The sequence below is a fragment of the Myxocyprinus asiaticus genome, chromosome 1 (assembly GCF_019703515.2).
Source record: "Myxocyprinus asiaticus isolate MX2 ecotype Aquarium Trade chromosome 1, UBuf_Myxa_2, whole genome shotgun sequence".
Classification (NCBI taxonomy): domain Eukaryota; kingdom Metazoa; phylum Chordata; class Actinopteri; order Cypriniformes; family Catostomidae; genus Myxocyprinus; species Myxocyprinus asiaticus.
In genome coordinates this window covers 62,560,318-62,577,536 of record NC_059344.1, presented here as the reverse complement: position 1 = coordinate 62,577,536, position 17,219 = coordinate 62,560,318, and the positions used below count along the sequence as shown (strand labels likewise).

The 17,219-nt window shown below is 35.8% G+C and overlaps 1 protein-coding gene across 3 annotated transcripts; it reads left to right on the top strand.

Annotated features, from left to right (window-relative positions):
• Window positions 1-14,772, top strand: LOC127447114 (microtubule-associated tyrosine carboxypeptidase-like). 3 transcript variants are annotated; one of them, XM_051708718.1, is made up of 7 exons: window positions 1-126; window positions 2,773-3,425; window positions 4,053-4,192; window positions 4,548-4,680; window positions 10,229-10,534; window positions 10,650-10,747; window positions 11,535-14,772. In XM_051708718.1, the coding sequence occupies exons 2-7, from the start codon at window positions 2,810-2,812 to the stop codon at window positions 11,694-11,696; spliced, it is 1,455 nt and encodes a 484-aa protein (XP_051564678.1). In that variant the 5' UTR covers window positions 1-126; window positions 2,773-2,809; the 3' UTR covers window positions 11,697-14,772. The 3 variants fall into 3 exon arrangements, with proteins under 3 accessions (XP_051564678.1, XP_051564668.1, XP_051564687.1); XM_051708708.1 differs by having other exon boundaries at window positions 2,773-3,541; window positions 4,049-4,192; XM_051708727.1 differs by lacking the exon at window positions 1-126 and having other exon boundaries at window positions 2,847-3,032; window positions 4,049-4,192.
• The last annotated feature ends 2,447 nt before the right edge of the window (window positions 14,773-17,219 follow it).

The following is a 17,219-nucleotide window of genomic DNA, read 5'->3' as shown; positions in this document are numbered from 1 at the left end:
TGAACTCCAGCCCGGAGTCCTGTACCGTTATTGCTCCAGTTGAAGTAGAAGCTGGTGCTGATAGTATGGGTGCAATTCCAGCATGAACTAAAGTCCATTCATTTGTTCTGTACAGAAGCGCTGCTGGTATGTAATACGTCTTTTACGAATAATGCCGTATTTATTCGAAATAATCTCATTCTCTAGAGCTGTTGTTGTGTCATGCATTATTATGCACTGACATCATTTTCTTGAAGATGAGCCTACAGGCTACAGAAGCGATTTATTTCATTTTACCGATAAAATCAAAAACATTCCTATAAGAATTTCGGTCGTGATTTAGAAACAGTCCTGAATGCAGAGAAACACAATACAAACACAATGGGACTGTCCTAATTTTGTACATCAAAAAGTGTAAAGGAAACTGTGAGTTCCTTTAACTGTACTGACATTATTCCAAAACAACAAGTAGAGGCACTGATAAAGATTTCACAATATCCAATACTCGAAGAATCAAATAATCTTGTTGGAATTTCACTTAATTCAATATGATCTTAAGATTCTTAGAGGATTCTTAACTTGATTCCAAGTTATGATTCCAATTGGAATCCGGAACTCATCACTGTTCCAAATCACAGTTTTGACTACCGGGTCTAAATATATGTGAAGTTTAATTTATTCCTTTGCATGTTCAAGGTTCTACGTAAAAAAATAAATAAAAAAATAAATAAAAAATGATAATGGATTAGCTATTACATCTTGCAATTTGTCGACCAAGTAAAAACAAGAATATTGATTGTGTTTTATCATATTTATAATCACGATGCAAAGTAGCAAAATGGATAATTAATGCTAACTTATACAACTTTTAATAATGTATTAGTCCATGTTGAACTTAACATTAATGAAGATTAATAAGTGCTGTAAAAGTATTGTTCATTGTTAGATCATGTAAATTATAATGTATAACAAAAGTGTTAACAAATACACACTTATTGTAGAGTGTTACTGTTATTTATAATGTAACCTTACTCAGGGCTCAGATTCTCATTGCCCTGCTAAAATGTACTCCACAAAAAAATTATACATATTATTTTTAGCAATCTATTTATATATATATATATATATATATATATATATATATATATATATATATATATATATATATATATATATATATATATATGCAAGTAAAAAAAAAAAGATTTTTTATTAAAAAAAATTTTTTTTAATAATAGCCAAAAATGATACAGCTATACGCTCAAAAACATAATAAAGAGAAAAATAATATTAACCTATTTTTAAGATTTATGCATTTCAATTTCATAACAAAATCGCATCAAATTGAATTGTGTAAATTTGAACATAATTAAATTAATAAAACATAAAATATTGATTTTATTTTATTTTGTTAAAGATTACACAGTTCAGGTTGATGGAATTTTGTTATGAAATTGAAAAGCATAAATCTTAAAAATAGGCTAATATTATTTTTCTTTCTCTTTTTTTCTCTTTTTTATGTTTTTGAGCATATAGCTGTATAATTTTCAGCCATTATTACATAAAACATTTTGTTTTTGATTTTAGTGTACTGTAACTGTATGACTACAAGCTGTGTTTTCATAAACACACTTTTGCTGGAAAACATTTAAATGCAAAACATTACTTATTAGTTTATAACTCTCAATCCATTCTAACTGATGCTCAGAAGACTATCACAGTAGTCACTAATTTCCGCCATTTTCCGCCACATTAGCCAGTTAGATAACGTTACCTTGTTGACAAGTTTAAATCAGCAGAATTTGCAACAACACTGTTCAATACATCATAGAAAACCAATTATGTTTACATTTACAAGGCGGAAAAACACATGTATATGATCATCAAATGTAAAATGTAGCGACAACACAACACTGGCCCGATAGGGCAAGCGACAGTTCTGTCAACTGACTATGCTTATTGCTGAGCCCTGCTACTGTAATATCTACTGATATTTAAAATAAGAACAGTAGGCGTGTTTTTCTTTAGGCAGAGGTTATTTGCACCCCTAATAAAAATAAATAGCAACAAAAAGCATCTTCTTTACACTATGCAAATATTGTTAGATGCTATTTGCACCCCTAATAAAATACTAACATACAGTATAGGGGCATCACTGTAGTGTGTTTATTGTTTATTCAGATTCCCACAGACAACCTACACCATCCCTAAACCTAACCTTCTCTTAAAAAAATAACTGTGGCTTTACTACAGTAATATAGTTTCACCATGGTATTTTGTAGTAAAATCATAGTAACCACAAGATTAAACATGATTATTATATTAAAACCATATTACTGTAGTAACATCATGGTTAATTGCATTAAAACTATGGCTTCTGCCACATAACATGGTTACTTCAATATTAATTTATAAAACCATGGTTAATTTTACCCAGATCAAATCGTTCTCTCAACTCCCTGACCTTAACTGTATCGAAATCACTGCGAGGAAATCAATCTTTATATTAATTTGTATTTATTATTATGCTGTAAGTAGTATTAAAGGAAATAGAGTGAAGACAGCAAAGAGGATAGAAAAAAAAGTGGGAAAAGGCGGATTCGAACCCGGGTTGTCTGCTTGAAAAAAGCACATCCAAACCATTGTTACACCCCACATCACTGCAGCGATACATGGGGCGCAGTTTGTCTTGAATTTTTGTTTTTCCACCAGACTATTCGAGTGCAAAAAGCCAGACTATATGGCAGGTGCTATTTACACCTAGTGCAAATAGTCACTGTGTTTTCTTTACAGGTGTGCAGCATTGGTAGACAGAGGCGTGGATGTAGCAATGGTGCTGGATCTGGGTGAGAACTGCATGGAGCAGGCTAATGGAGGAGGACTCTCAGAAAATGTCTCAGACATGTTGGAACCAGAGCCCAGCACAGAGAAACCCAAACCAGTGAGAGCCAGAACCAGCAGTATTACCCAAAGGGACAGACCCACCCACAATGGGCCTTGTACCACTTCAGATAGCAGCTCCCACATTCATCGAAGGCTCAGAGAGTCGGAAGGTAATTGCAAAGTTGAAACTGCGCAGCCGAGCGAATCTGGCAAACAGGCAACACGCCGAAGGCCCCTTAGTCTTGAGATCAAACCACAGCGAATTCGAGCAACAAAGCAGCCAGTGCCGAAGGTGATACAGCCACCATGGCGCAGTGGTGGCCCTTCCATGCCCATGCGAAGCCTGACAAGCCTGAGTTTGAGGCCTGGAAACTGGCTTCGCCGAAGCGAGAGCACTTGCACGATGAACTCCACGACACCCTCGCGTGCTGGCAGGGGCCGAATGAGGCCTGCCACCTCCCTGCCACATATTGCCAGGGGTCTTGGACCACTTCCCTCGCCATCAACACCTCGTGGGCCATGCCTGCTTGTGGCTCTTCGCCCGATAAACCTGGAACAAGAGCGTGAGACCTTTTTTCACTCCAACTATAAATACGAGCCCCAGTTTGAGTATGCCTCCCCAGAGCCCAGCACTGTTTTGGAGAAGTACATAGAAGGCTCTGGTCTTTTCCTTTCCCAGGTATATTTTATGCAGAAAAGACACATACTGGCTCTGTTCAAAAATAACATGAGCTGCCTTGCTGTGTACTGCTTTACATACATACCTGCTCTCTAAAGCCTAATTTTTATTTCTCCTGAACGAACTAAAGCACCCAAGGAAAACGAAGCCTGTGTTAATACTACACATGGCATTAGAACATTAAGCAAAATAAATAAAGAGCGTCACGTCCAAGCCACACCCACAGTTAGCTTTAACCAATCATCAATGCTCTTCAGCTAGTTCTAGTAGGTCAAGAATTTCAGGGACTGTATGTCAATGGCGTAGCCAGAGGTGGGCCCAGCATATTAGAAATGATTCTTAGACTGGAAATATATATATATATTAAAAAATATATAAAAAATTAAACAAAATATACATTATATATATATATATATATATATATATATATATATATATATATATATATATATATATATATATATTTGTCCAGTTGTAGCATTTGTCTTACCTCATCTTTTTTTCTAGGCAGTTAGAATTATGGAGTGTGTCTTGAGGAAGTATGGTACCTATGAAAACTTTGAAGAAGTCACAGGGGGCAACTTGCTACCAAAGAGTCAAGTGTGGGCTGCCACACGCAAATACTTGCAGAAGGAGGGCTGTGTCGGTGAGGTGTGTGGATATCAGTGTATTTAAAGTCATAATTCGCCCCAAAATGAAAATTCATCATTTACTTACCCTCAGATTGTTCCAAACCCGTATGACTTTCTTCCTTCTGTGGATTTCAAAACTAGATGTTAAGCAGAACGCTCGGGACTGGCTGTCTTAGTTACCATTCACTTTTATTGTATGGAAAAAAGATGCAATGAAAGTGAATGGTGACTGAGACTAACATTCTGCCTTTTGTGTTCCACAGAATAAAGTCTTGGGGTGATTTTCAGAATTTTCATTTTTGGGTGAATAATCCCTTTAAGTTTGCTTGTCTTTGCTTTGACAAAGAAATTTTAATTTTTTATTTTATCTCTAGGTGGTTGTATCTCTCTCCGATGAGCTTCTATCTCAGGCAGTAATGCAGGTGGAGAGATGTCGGCCAACACTAACTATCAACCTGTCAGGAGCGCGTCAACACTGGCTAGAGGGCTTGCTTAGACATGAGATTGGTATGATACTTCAAACAATAAATCAATCAATACTAATCAGATAGCAGCACTGTTTTGAAATTATTGTTATTTATTTTTTAATATTATTATTTCACAATTTTTTGCAATTAATGTTGCATGTCATGTTATATCTAGTGTAATTACAAGATCAAATCAAATCAAATCAAATCACTCAAATCAAATCAAATCAAATCAAATCAAATCAAATCACTTTATTGTCACACAGCCATATACACAAGTGCAATGGTGTGTGAAATTCTTGGGTGCAGTTCCGATCAACATAGCAGTCGTGACAGTGATGAGACATATACCAATTTACAATAACATCAAATTAACACAACACAATTTAAACATCTGTTATACATAATTACACTCAACTTAAAACATCACATTAACACAACTCAATTTAAGCATCTGTTATACACATAATTACACTCAACAATATACAAATAATAACATACACTGTACAGTATACAATATGCTGTTTTTTTTTTTTGTTTGTTTTTTACTATATAGATACTATATAGATACACATTATTCAATAAAAATTAAAAATTAAAATATATATAAAACAAAGTATATATATATATATATATATATATATATATATATATATATATATATATATATATATATATATAGAATGTACAGTATTGTACTGTATTGACATTCAGGCTGTCGGTTGATAGTCAGTTGTTAAGAGAGACATAATATAATAACAGTAATATAATTTATGACAGTCCAGTGTGAGATAAAAGAGTAATAAAGTGCAGGGCTGATGTATTTTGATCGTGGGAGATCAAGAGTTCAGAAGTCTGATTGCTTGGGGGAAGAAGCTGTCATGGAGTCGGCTGGTGCGGGTCCTGATGCTGCGATACCGCCTACCTGATGGTAGCAGTGAGAACAGCCCATGGCTCGGGTGGCTGGGGTCTCTGATGATCCTCCGAGCTTTTTTCACAACTCTTGAAGCATGGCAACTCTTCAAAACAACTATTTTGGTTTCGATGGCAATGCTCATAATGCCATTGTGAATTCGGTGACAGGAGGTCGAAAGTTCTGCTGCTAAAATCAGTTTGTGCTTACCGAAATTCAAAATCACAGCCCCCAGTGGCAGAAGCTGGAAGCGTTGTGTAAATACAAGATGGCAACTCTTCAAAACAACTATTTTGGTTTCTATGGCAATGCTTATAATGCCAAAATGGATCCACGTGCAGCCAGACTGATCACACTGAGATTTCAATGACAGGAGGTTGAAAGTCCTGCTGCTGAACTCGATCTATGCGCACCAAAATTCTAAACCACTGCCCCCAGTGGCTGAAGCTGGAAGTGTTGCGTATGTGAAATGTCCGTTGGGTGGCGCCACAAGCGAGTTGTATTTTTAGTTGTAAATGACGTAATGCAATCAAAAGGAATGCAAATTTTATTAACTCTTCCACCAAAACCCAACCCTAAAACAAACCGTCAGTGGAGAAAAAAAAAAAAAAGTAATTTTAGAACAAAAATGCAACCACTGATTCACGCTCACCATTGTTAATGTGAGCCTGATTACTTTCTGGTTTCCACAGGACCAGAACCCATGTCGCGGAGACTGCGCGCGCAACACGCTAAATGGTTTTTACTAGTCGGAAACTCATAATATTAACATGACATCACTAATATAACACTAATATGATGATATTGATGTTAGCATTATTCAGCTTGTAGTGTTCAGCGTAATATGTTACTTTACATATTTAGCATCTACAGTATATTACAGTACATATTACTGTCAGTCTCCCCCTTTCAAGCTATGTTTGTGTTTATAATATTTCTATCATTTTACTTTATGAGAGTTTAACACTATTTTTTTACTGCCTTGAAAACACTGGTATTTCTTCTGTAAATGTAAATTTAGCTGATAATTGGGCAAATCTCATGAAAACTGTTAAGATATGACCAGTACATATTTCACCCAAAAATCATACGAATAAATACAATGGAGCCTATTTTTAGGACCATTACTATTTTTTGTTATTATTTTTTTTTAACATTATTTTCATGGCAGTTAAGCTCATTTAAACCCCCCTCTCCAAATCATCAGTAGCCTGTAAAAAAAAAAATTATGATATATATATATATATATATATATATATATATATATATATATATATATATATATATATATATATATATATATATATATTAAATTGTCAAGTACAGTACATTTGTAAAAAACAACTGTATATATCATGGTAGTTGTTGGAGCCATTTTACTGTTTGAAATTTATTGGTGTAATGTTTTTTGTTGTCCACTGGGTAGCATTGTGGGAACATAACCAAGGATAAAAGGAGCACTTGGGTAATGGAAGTCAGGTGCTGTGATGATTAAGGAAGCACACAGTTTTTGACCGTATTGTAGTGTGATGTGGAGAAAAAAAACAAACATGTGTGACCGTTTGATATGCATTGAGATGATGTGAACCAGGAGGAAAACACTGTGGATAATTGTGAGTTTGGACAAATGGAAACCTTTTGAACTGTGAAACTGAACAATGGTGGTGTGTATCATAATGAGTGGAATATAATAAAGAAAGACATTCTAAATCTAAATTAAGGAAATTTTGTTTGTTTCCATTTATGGACTACATGGTGTTTGGGTACTGTGTGTAAAATGGAGGATGAACAGTGTGTGGTTGCAGATGAGTCTGCTGTGACAGGACAGCAGTATGATAATGTGTCTGAAAAACAAAAAAGGCCAGTTAAACTTACTGCCTTTTTCCACTTGATTAATTACAAAAGCTAAGAAAAGCTAAATTGAACAAAGCTCACAAAATGATAAGAGACAACCATAAGTTTGATGCACGATGATAAAGAATTTGAATCTGAGGTTCATTTGGTCTTTGTTCAGTCTAAAAAAGCCCATGAGTCATTGTTGATTTTACTGCCTGATAATGAGGTTGAAACACATGAAATATGGTTCAAAGCAAAAATGCTATATATCAATGAGTTTTTTGAACATGTGAATGTATGGCTGTCTAAACCTGTGAAATGTCAGAAAACATCTGAAGGGGTTGTAGATGTAAATAATGACAATATTGTTCCTGATGACAGTTTCAAATGTGTCAAGCGGTATTACAGATGAGCTAAAGCTCCTCTACTATTTCGGCATGCCTTCAAGCAGAGGCAGAGAGAGCTGCGCTAATGGTGCTCGCTGCAGCTTTAAAAAAGCAAATACGCTATTGAAGCGCAAGAGGAGGAATAGAGAACAATTAGAATTAGATGTTGAAATTGTAGCATCTACTGCAAAAATAGCTGTTTTGCACACCTCGGAGCAAATGTTCACACACCAGTAGTTCACATACAAAAGGAAATGAAGTTAAAGATGGCCAAACCTCTAAGGATATGAAAGGAAATGGAATTCTTAATTAAGGTGTTAAATCATCATGCAAAGGATTATGTGCCAGTATGCTACACACCAGTCAATACAACTGGAGCATCTTGCATCATTTCAGCAAAAACAGCTGGTGCAACCTGCAGCACTACATCTGCATCAGTACAACAGGAAGCAGGATTGAATAACTAAGGAAACAATGTTTATTATCAGCATGACTCACATTATTCTTCACAAAGGCAAGGTCACAATATGACACCTCAACCAACAAACTCTTTTCTATCTCAAGGTGACCCTCTGCATGAAATTCTAAAAAGACAAAATAAACTAACAGCTTATCTTCTACAACATTCACATTCTCCCAACAAGAGAGATTCCAGTCTTCAATGGTGATCTGCTTCAAAATATACCATTCATCAGAGTGTTTCAGAATGGTATTGAGGACAGAACCAGCAATAAGAGTGAATGCTTGTACTTTCTGGAACAGTTCACCAGAGGACAGCCTAGAGAGTTGGTACGCAGCTGCTAGCACCTAGTTCCAGAAAGAGGTTATTCATTAGTCAAAAGTTTACTGAAGGAACACTTTGGTAATGAATTCAGTGTGGCTACTGCATATATGGAGAAAGCATTGGGCTGGCCCTCTATAAGGGAAAAGGAATTTGCTTTGGTTGTCTCAATTCAGGACATATGAGCAAGGAATTTGAAAACCGACTTATTTGTGACATTTGTGAACAAACACATCCAACTATCTTACACATATTTCATAAGACAGCAAATGTCAATCAACAGGTTGCAGAATCAGAGAAAATCAGTAAACTAGTTTCTGCCCAAACCTGATGACATACAGGGGCTGGTAAAGAGAAGTGCTTGATGTCAATTGTACCAGTCCAAGTAAAATCTGCCAAAGGGGACAAAGTAATCCAGACTTATGCTTATCTGGACCCTGGGAGTTCAGCTACATTTTGTTCAGAACATCTACTGAAGGAGCTGAACTTATGTGGTGGAGGAGTCAACATTTTTCTGTGCACCATGGGACAAGAGCAGTCTGTGTCTTGTAGTGTCATTACTGGTTTGGAAATTAGTGGCATCAACACCAATTGTTTCTTGATGTGTACACAGAAAAAGATGCCTGTCAAATCAGATGATGTTGTCACTCAAGAGGAATTATCCAAATGGCCATATCTTGATGGTATCAAGAGTCCACACATTGAAGCCAATGCATCCAAGGTAATGGAACCTTGGGAGTTAATAAATAGCTATGGTAATGGACCATATGCCATTAGAACCTTACTGGGGTGGATTACTAATGGGCCCCTGGAAGCAAGCAGTGACTGCCAGGATGAAAATGGTCCACCTTCTGTCACAGTTAAGAGGATCTCAATTGGAAAGTAAGAGAAGGTGCTCCAATGTCAGTATAATCAGGATTTCATTGAAAAACGCCATTGATAAGGAAGAAATGTCCAGAGAGGATTATCGGTTCATGCGGACAATGAACAACTCATTCTATTACAGATAGAAGCTGCCAATTCGGACGGATGCGGTCACGCTACCTATGAATTTGTGTGTTGTCCAATAACGGTGCAGTGGTTTGAAAAGGAAATTGGAAAAGAACAAGAGGTTTCATGAGGAATATACACATTTCTTTCTGATGTCATAATAACCTCTGGAACTGTGAACGTGAACAATTGTTGTGTGTATTATAATGAGTGGAATATAATAAAGAAAGACATTTTAAATCTACACAACGCATTCAAGGACACTTGCTTTACGAGTTAAATACTTGCTCACTCCTGTTGCCAGGTCACCTCTGGCTTTATTGGAGAGTCATTACAGTAGTATCGTTGAATTTAATTTATGCTGATCTTTACAAAAAATATTGTGTCCAGACAGGATTATTTTCATTACAGTAATAAAAATGTGTTTCTTTTTTTTCACATTACAGTACTAGGAATTTGGGGGGAATGGCATGTGCTTAATTGTTCTTTATGTCACAATGTGAAAACTCTCAATGGTCCCAAAAATAGGTTTCATTTTCTTTATGCTAAATATAATTCCTTTAGTTGAGTCCTGGCCATTTCTCAGTAAAAGTCACCCAATTGTTAATTTACTAATGCCAATGTTCCTTTTGCCAATAAAATCTGCCCTTCTTGCAATTTTTCCGATGACTTCCGCTCTTAGGCACGCATTACTTACGGGGTGTGAATAACAGCATGCAGCCATGGGCCACTTCTGTCGGGAGAAAGCAGTTTGGACTGAAACCAGCTAATCCGACTGAAGAGGGGCTCGCCAGTCTTCACAGTGTGTTGCTACGGAAACAGCCCTTCTTGTGGCGAGCTGCTCTGCTGTACTATACTGTATACCATGCCACTAACATGAGCTTCAGCCAACTGTTCAGCCATATCGCTCACTTTGTCCAAGATCCTGCTGTACGCTGGGAGTACTGCCTCCGTGCCAAACGAGGACAAACAGATACCTCTATACCAGGTAAAGAAATGGCAAGAGTAGAACAGAACTCAGAAACAGATACATTGAATTGGTGAAGTGTAAAATGATTTCACCGTATCTATTTTTGTTAATATATGTGATTTGGATTCAACAGGCTGCTTCAGTAAAGATCAGGTCTACCTTGATGGAATTCTAAGGATTTTACGTCACAGGAGGAACATTGATTTCAAGATATTAACCTCTCTTGGAAAGGTAAGTCCTGTTCATGCCAACTTTTTTTTTTAAGGGAACTGTTTACATCTCGGATAATCCAATCACAAGTCGACATAACTGTTTACACCTGGTATTTTCATGCATATCCTGTGCCCATCGGCTTTTGTCAAGGTGAGGGTCTCTAAATTTATAACTACATAAACCATGTACTACATCAGCGTATCGCTGCACATTAAAAGAAGCACAGAAATAATGGCACAGTTTTGCTTTCATATAGACTTATGAAATATAGCAGATGCTTTTGTGCAAAGCGATTTATCTGTGTCACTGCATAAGGCATACTGAAGATGTTCTGTGAAGTCTTGTATTTAGGATTATTTTTTTTTATGTAAAGTTGCACATAATCAGCAATTTAAAACCATTTGACGATAATGTGCAAACTGTAACAGACCAAACTTTAACCAAATATTCAAGTGTATTTTGAAAAATGCATAAACTTTAATTTCAATTTAAATCATGTAAGATTAAACAACATAATGAAAAGCTTAGCTCCTGAAATAATAGCATATAGTAAATAGAACTGCTACAAATAAATAAACAAGTAAATCGTTTACCAGCTTCCCTTTGCTATGTGCCATCGTTGTTGCTCATGATGATGTCACAGTGATGTCATTTTGTTGTCGTAGAAGTTCGCCAAAAATCGTGCAAACACCTTTATGCATTTTTAAGATATGAGCAATCAAACATAGTGGCCCCCTTTTTTTTGGGAGGGGAGGCACCCAGTACATACAGCTACATTACATAGAATACCTGTTATTTACTGCAGGTGTCCTATGAAGATGTTGACAGACTTCGGCATTTGGCTGTTCTCAATGGAACAAGAATTCCTCACTTCATGCAGGATGAAGAACGTTATCTTCAACACCTTGACCACATTATCACAGTCAATGAACTGAGTGACGCAGAGCTTCAAGAGCTCATTCCATGAAGATCTGAATCTACCACCATTCACAAACCATCATATAACATTTTTTAAAATTATTTTGCAAGGCCAAAAATCAGTGTCTGGAAAATTGGGATTACAATGATATTACATTAATCATGGTTGTGCCCAAAGATTGGAGAAGTAATTTGCTACATTCAGTGCCATAATACCCAGTAAGATTGTTCACAAATGCAATGATTGTCAGGTTTGTAAAACCAGATGACTTTCAGGCAATGAGGGACATAGGGTATGTTCAGAATAGCATATACTACTATACTAATCATACTATTTTTGCAGGGTTTTTTGTGCTAATTTTCTGTATGTATGAATTACTTGGATGACTGGCTACATTTGCCAAAATGTGTTGTATCCACCTTTTTCCTGAACGTGGAAGTGTTCCACGATTCGACTGTTTTCAATTTCCAGTCTCCAGTGTTTTTACTCCCATCGGCATATATTCTTAGCGTCCAATGTGATGTTTAAGGTATTACATTTATAAAAATGGTAAAAAAACAAAAACAACAACAACAACAACATGTGGCTCTTCTATAGTGGAGATACTAAACAGCCGAGATGACTGTTTTTACTGACAGTGCCTCAACCGAGTGTGTAGACGACATGAAACGATGGTCTGAGTTTAGTTACGTTGATATCATTAGCTACTTTGAGTTGTTATGACAGCCAACAACAGCACAAGTTGAATCTGAAATGGAAAAAATCTTAAATGGTTGCTGTTCTCCATCTGGATCACTCGTTTTGGTAGTTTTTACATTGTGTCTCGAGACAAGAAACAGAAAACAAGCAAAAGAATCATCGTGGCAGCCGACCAGTGGTTGCTCAGGAAAACTGTGGATACAACCAGAGCACTGTGTGGAATACTGTTTCCCACAATACCATGCTCTCTAGTTGTTTACCTTCCATTTGAAGTGTTTGGATTGAACTGAAAGTGTTATCTACAGCAATCTTTCTTGACTGCCAAAACTAATTATTTAACTAAAAGTAATGAGCTCATATGACAACAATGTAGCAAATGTTTGAAACATTTGTCATTGCATATTATTTCACAAACTTGTATGCACAGTATGCAGTACGCTAGTATTCCATTCTGAACATAGACATTACTCACGAGAAGATGAAAGATGGTTATGTAGCATTTTATCTGCGAGGGCTGGGTAAAAATATAGATTTTCCAATTAATCGCGATCTTCATTTGAAAGATCCCGATATTGACTCCCAATCCCAAGATCAATCTTTTACTTTTACGTTACAGTTTACTTCAGTTTTGGTTGTGTTGATTATTATATCTGTTAAATAAATAGCAATTACCTGTACACCTACTTATTCATGCAGTTATCAGCCAATTGTGTGGCAGCAATGCAGTGTATAAAATCATCCTGATACGGGTCAGGAGCTTCAGTTAATGTTCACATCAACCATCACAATGAGGAAAAAATTTGATCTCAGTGATTTGGACTGTGGCATATTTGTTGGTGCCAGACGGGCTGGTTGGAGTATTTCTGTAACTGCTGATCTCCTGGGGTTTTCACGCACAACAGTCTCTAGAGTGTTAAGAGAATGGTGCCAAAAACAAAAAACATCCAGTGAGTGGCAGTTCTGTGGACGGAAACGCCTTGTTGATGAGAGAGGTCAACGGAGAATGGCCAGACTGATTCAAGCTGACAGAAAGGCTACGGTAACTCAGATAACCCCTCTGTACAACTGTAGTGAGCAGAATCACATCTCAGAATGCACGTGTCGAACCTTGAGGCTGATGGGCTACAACAGCTGAAGACAGAGGCGGACTGGCCATCAGGAGAACTGGGACTTTTCCCGGTGGGCCATCCACGAAACGGGGCCATGATATGGCGAAGGGGGCCGTGAAACGATGCCGCGATATGCAGAAGGGGACAGCTATACACCAAACTTGATTATTTTTGTATTGTACAAAGTTAGAAGGTCTGCTGTATAATTTACAGCATTAGCTAAGAGAGAATTCATATGTGAGCAAAATTGACTTTATAACCGAAATATACCCAAATGAATCAGAATCCAATCAAAATTGGAAATCTCTATCGATACCCAGCCCTATTTTTTGCGCTCAAAATGTATTGGGCACGAACTATCATGTATTTTAGCGATATCTCACACAAGGTATTCAAGGTGTCAACATAAGGATCTATGTGAGCACTAAATTACTTAAACCACACAGTATTTATATAAGAATTCTTCTCTTCCACACTTGAACCTACACGAGCACTACATTTCGTGTTTTTCCTGTCTTCTACTAGTGAATTTTAAACCTCTTTCAAAGTCTCAGTCCATTATTTATTTACCTCTTGTATTCATATTAAGAACCGAATGTCTGTGGTATTAGCTTTATACTCCAGTAGCAAAGTGCTTTTTTTTTTTTTTTTTTTTTTTAAACTAGTCTAGGTAAGCAATGCAAAAAAACACCAAGGATGACTCAGTTCAACACAAAGCTCCACAGGAACTGTTCAGACAGGGAACATAAGCTAAGATTTTTACAAAAACAAGAAAAGTGCCTAATTAATGAAAACAATCTGTTCATACTTTGGCACTGTTTTATTTCTCATCTGGCTTCAAATAGAACTTGCCACTATCTAAAGGGATAGTTTACCCAAAAATGAATTTTTTTTTTCAACATATTTTTCTCACTTTCATAAGTAAATGATGACAATTTACATTTTTGGGGGAATTATCCCTTTAACTTGTTTCTGTGAAGAGACAATCAGTGTTCTACTAAGAGTACCCTTGGTGGTCTTCATTATCAATGCTAATGTGATGCGACATCTTTGAAGGCAGGTTCAACCTTTCATACCTGTTTAAAGCAGTCCAGCTGGCCAGCTTCCTCACTGTGCATTTCCAGATTGTGATGGACTCAGGAACACGAGCAGTGAGGTCATGTGGATGTGCCTTATATGGGTTCAGAGCTCATGTGTCATATCATGGTTACATGTTATATGCTTGAAATTAAACACCCAGTATTTACTTTGTGTCTGCGCTGCACGAATATTGCACATTTTACAATAAGTTTCTGTTAACTAATTAAAACATGAAAGTCCACAGAATTGGTGTCTTTATATTAGTGGTAGAATTTAAGAAAAGTAATTCTGGAGTGTAGCAAAATATATGAAAATAAACCTTCATCCTAAACTCAGACAGTTATAAGTGAATTATAAGTGATGAGCTGTAAATAATACTGAAAGAGAAATAAATTAATAATATTAATAGATTAATAATAATATTAATAGATTATTAACAAATAAATATATAAATTAGAATTATACTCAAATAATATTAATAATTAATAATATAAACACTGCATAAGATTATTAATAAAATGATAAAGTATAATATTGAAATATTATCAATAATTAATATTACATAAGCTTATTGCACTCAAAATGTTTTTTTTAGATTTAAGCATTTCAATTTCAGAGCAAATTTATAGTAAATTAAATTTATATTTTTTATTTGTTAATCTATTAATATTATTAATTATCTATTTATAGTATTAATTTATCTATCTTTCACTATTATTCACAGCTTGTCACTTATAACTCACTTATGTCTGTTTAATATTGACTGGCATTTCTGATGGTGGCATTTCACTAGATAATTTTGGATATTATTAAAAACAATTAAATTCAGAAATAAATTCTGGGGTAGAGCAAATGTGTAAAAAAATGATTTTCTAAGACTTAATACAGTTTCTGTATTATTATTATTTTATAATATTAACATTAATATAATTCTTTATTTTTGTTTCCAATATTATAGTATTATTACAATTATAATAATATTATTATTATTAAAAATACTATAAATGAAAGAAAATGTTATAAATGAATTATTTTTATGCTTTTATTATTATTATTATTATTATTATTAATACATTTATTACCATTACCGATACTATTAATGTATTTAAAACAATTAAAATAATTTATCAAATGAATTTACATTCTTTAACCCCAATTCCGTAAAAGTTGGGACAGTATGAAAAATACTAATAAAAACAAAAAGGAGTGATTTGAAAATTATATTCATCTTTTGCTATATTGAAAACACCACAATTACACATAATATGATGTTTTACTGTGTGATTTTTTTTTTTAATGTACAGTAATTTCAAATAAGATGATTGCAACACACTCCATAAAAGTTGAGACATGGGGCACTTTAAGACTAATAACAATTTGACGAGTTGAAATAACAAGGTGATGTGAACAGGAGATGTTAAACAGGTGAAGCAATCGTGTCATAGTATATAGGGAGCCTCCAAAAACAGCCTAGTCCTTCAAGAGCAAGGATCATTCAAGACTTGTCGATTTGCTAATAGATGCTTCAGCAAATAATCCAGCACTTTGAGAACAATGTTCCACAAAGACAAACTGAAAGGATTTTGGGTATTTCACCCTCTACAGTGCACAATATAGTTACAAGATTCAAGGAATATGGTCAAATCTCAGTGTGTAAAGGGCAAGACGATCTCTGATCCCTCAGACATCACTGTTTTAAAAACATCATTCATCTGTAATGGATATCATGAACATGGGCTTGGGATAACTTTAGTAAACCTTTGTTTGTCATCACCACTCGCCGCTGCATCCACAGATGCAAGTTAAGACTTTACTCTGCAAAGCAGAAGCCCTATATCAACACTGTCCAGAAGCGCTGTCGACTTCTCTGGGCTCGGTCTCACCTTAGATGGAAAGTAGAACAGTGGAACCGTGTTTTTTGGTCTGAAGAGTCCACATTTCGAATAGTTTTTGAAAAACACAGCCGTCGTGTTCTCCGGGCCAAAGAGGAAAAGGACCATCCAAGCTGTTATCACGTCAGGTCCAAAAGCAAGTGTCTGTATGGGCCAGGGGTGTATCAGTGTGCCCATGGCATGGGTAACTCGCACATCTATGAGAGCACCAATAATGCAGACAGATATGTAAAAAACTTGGAGCAACATATACTGCCATCCAGCACCGTCTTTTCCTGGGACATCCCGGAATTTTCAGCAGGACAACTTCAAACCACATACTGGCCGAATAAGCAGAGAGTGTGGGTGCTAGATAGGCCTGCCTGCAGACCTGACCATCTCTAATTGAAAATGTGTGGTGCATTATGAAGCGCACAATACGGCAACGAAGACCCTGTATAATTGTGCAGCTGAAGACCTGAATAATGGATGAATGGGGGAAAATTCCACTTTCTAAACTTAACAAACTTGTGTCTTCAGTGCCTAAATGCTTCATAAGTGTTATTAGAAGAAATGGTGATGTTTCACAGTGGTAAACACTTGACTGTCCCAACTTTTTTGGAGTGTGTTGCAATCATCTAATTTGAAATTACTGTACATTATATAAAAATAAATAAATAAATAAATAAATAAATGAAATTCACAAGGTAAAACATCATATAATGTTTAGTTGTCATTCACAGTTGATTATCAATAATAATGTGCATATGTGTGTTGAATATGGTGCGTAAGAAAAAAAAATGTCAGACTCA